The sequence below is a fragment of the Microcebus murinus genome, chromosome 1 (assembly GCF_040939455.1).
Source record: "Microcebus murinus isolate Inina chromosome 1, M.murinus_Inina_mat1.0, whole genome shotgun sequence".
Lineage (NCBI taxonomy): Eukaryota > Metazoa > Chordata > Mammalia > Primates > Cheirogaleidae > Microcebus > Microcebus murinus.
In genome coordinates this window covers 160,340,340-160,341,854 of record NC_134104.1, presented here as the reverse complement: position 1 = coordinate 160,341,854, position 1,515 = coordinate 160,340,340, and the positions used below count along the sequence as shown (strand labels likewise).

Below are 1,515 nucleotides of genomic sequence, written 5' to 3'. Positions count from 1 at the left end.
TAGCAGTTTAAACCACTTGATTTCGAGTCTCAGAAACCAAAAAACCAGTTCTAAGTGTTTTCACCTCTCCCACTGCTTCCTCCTAAATTTCATTAGGGCTGACAATTTGTATATCCACTTACAGTGTAATGTGATTTAAATGGCTGGCGTAACTGTTAGAAATGGAGTTTTCTCTGGGCGCAGGCGCCGCAGGGCGGCCGGAGTAGGCCTGTCCCCAGGGTGCGGGTCCTGCAGGCCCCAGGCCGCTCTCAGCCCCGTGGGGTCTGCCCTCGGAGACCGGAGGGAAGGACGGCCTCCTGGCTCCCTTCCCTCTTCACCCTGCAATCACTTTTGTTCTTGGAGGCTGAGCTATCTTGGAGTTTTCGGCGCGCAATAAAACATGCTCAACCACAAAGCCCATGTTGAGCCAGAAGGCTGGAAGAGAAAGCCAAGCCCGCCGGCTGGACAGTCTACGTGGTTAGGCGGAATTGATAGTGTGCGTCCTGCTTCGTGGCTTTCCTTTTTGTTTTGGCTTTGTAACTAAAACAGAGCTGATGCCTAAGAGATGGGAAGTTCAGTTTTATTTTATCCCCTGTCAAAGTTTTACACATACTGTGTGTGTGTGAAGCAGTTATCGTACCAGGGATTCAATTTGGGTTTGAATCCTCGACTTCTCATTTGGTGACCTCAGGGATGTCATTTTTCCTTCTCTCAGTCATTTTTTCTCATCTATAAAACTAAGCTGGCTCTCTTCTTGGCGGTGCCTACGGAGGTGGCAGCCATCTCCTATTCGGCATCATGGCCGCCCTCAGACCCCTTGTGAAGCCCAAGATCGTCAAAAAGAGGACCAAGAAGTTTATCAGGCACCAGTCAGACCGATATGTCAAAATTAAGCATAACTGGCGGAAACCCAGAGGTATTGACAACAGGGTTCGGAGAAGATTCAAGGGCCAGATCTTGATGCCCAACATTGGTTATGGGAGCAACAAGAAAACAAAGCACATGCTGCCCAGTGGTTTCCGCAAGTTCCTGGTCCACAATGTCAAGGAGCTGGAAGTGCTGCTGATGTGCAACAAATCTTACTGTGCGGAGATTGCTCACAACGTTTCCTCCAAGAACCGCAAAGCCATTGTGGAAAGAGCAGCCCAGCTGGCCATCAGAGTCACCAATCCCAATGCCAGGCTGCGCAGTGAAGAAAATGAATAGACAGCGCGTACGCACATTTTGTGTTTCAATAAAACCATAAAAATTAAAAAAAAAAAAAAACTAAGCTGGTGCTTCTTGCCTTGCAGAACCAATTAGGTAAAGTATCTAGAACTGCACTGTCCAATACAGAAGCCATTAGCCACCTGTGGCTATTTAAATTTAAATTAATTAAAATAAAATATTCCCCAGTTGAACTAGCCACATTTGAAGTGATCAGTAGCCACACCTGAAATGACAATGTAGCTATAAGATTTTCCCTCATTGTGGAAAGTTCTACTGGACAGCACCAGCCTAGAACCATGCTTACTTCCACTGGAGGCTCAACACAAA

General features: G+C 46.9%; 1 protein-coding gene across 1 annotated transcript; it reads left to right on the top strand.

Moving 5' to 3' along the window:
- The first annotated feature begins 702 nt into the window (after positions 1 to 702).
- Positions 703 to 1,245, top strand: LOC105861123 (large ribosomal subunit protein eL32). Its single transcript, XM_012746454.2, has one exon. It carries the CDS (start codon positions 778 to 780, stop codon positions 1,183 to 1,185), a length of 408 nt encoding a protein of 135 aa, XP_012601908.2. The 5' UTR covers positions 703 to 777; the 3' UTR covers positions 1,186 to 1,245.
- The last annotated feature ends 270 nt before the right edge of the window (positions 1,246 to 1,515 follow it).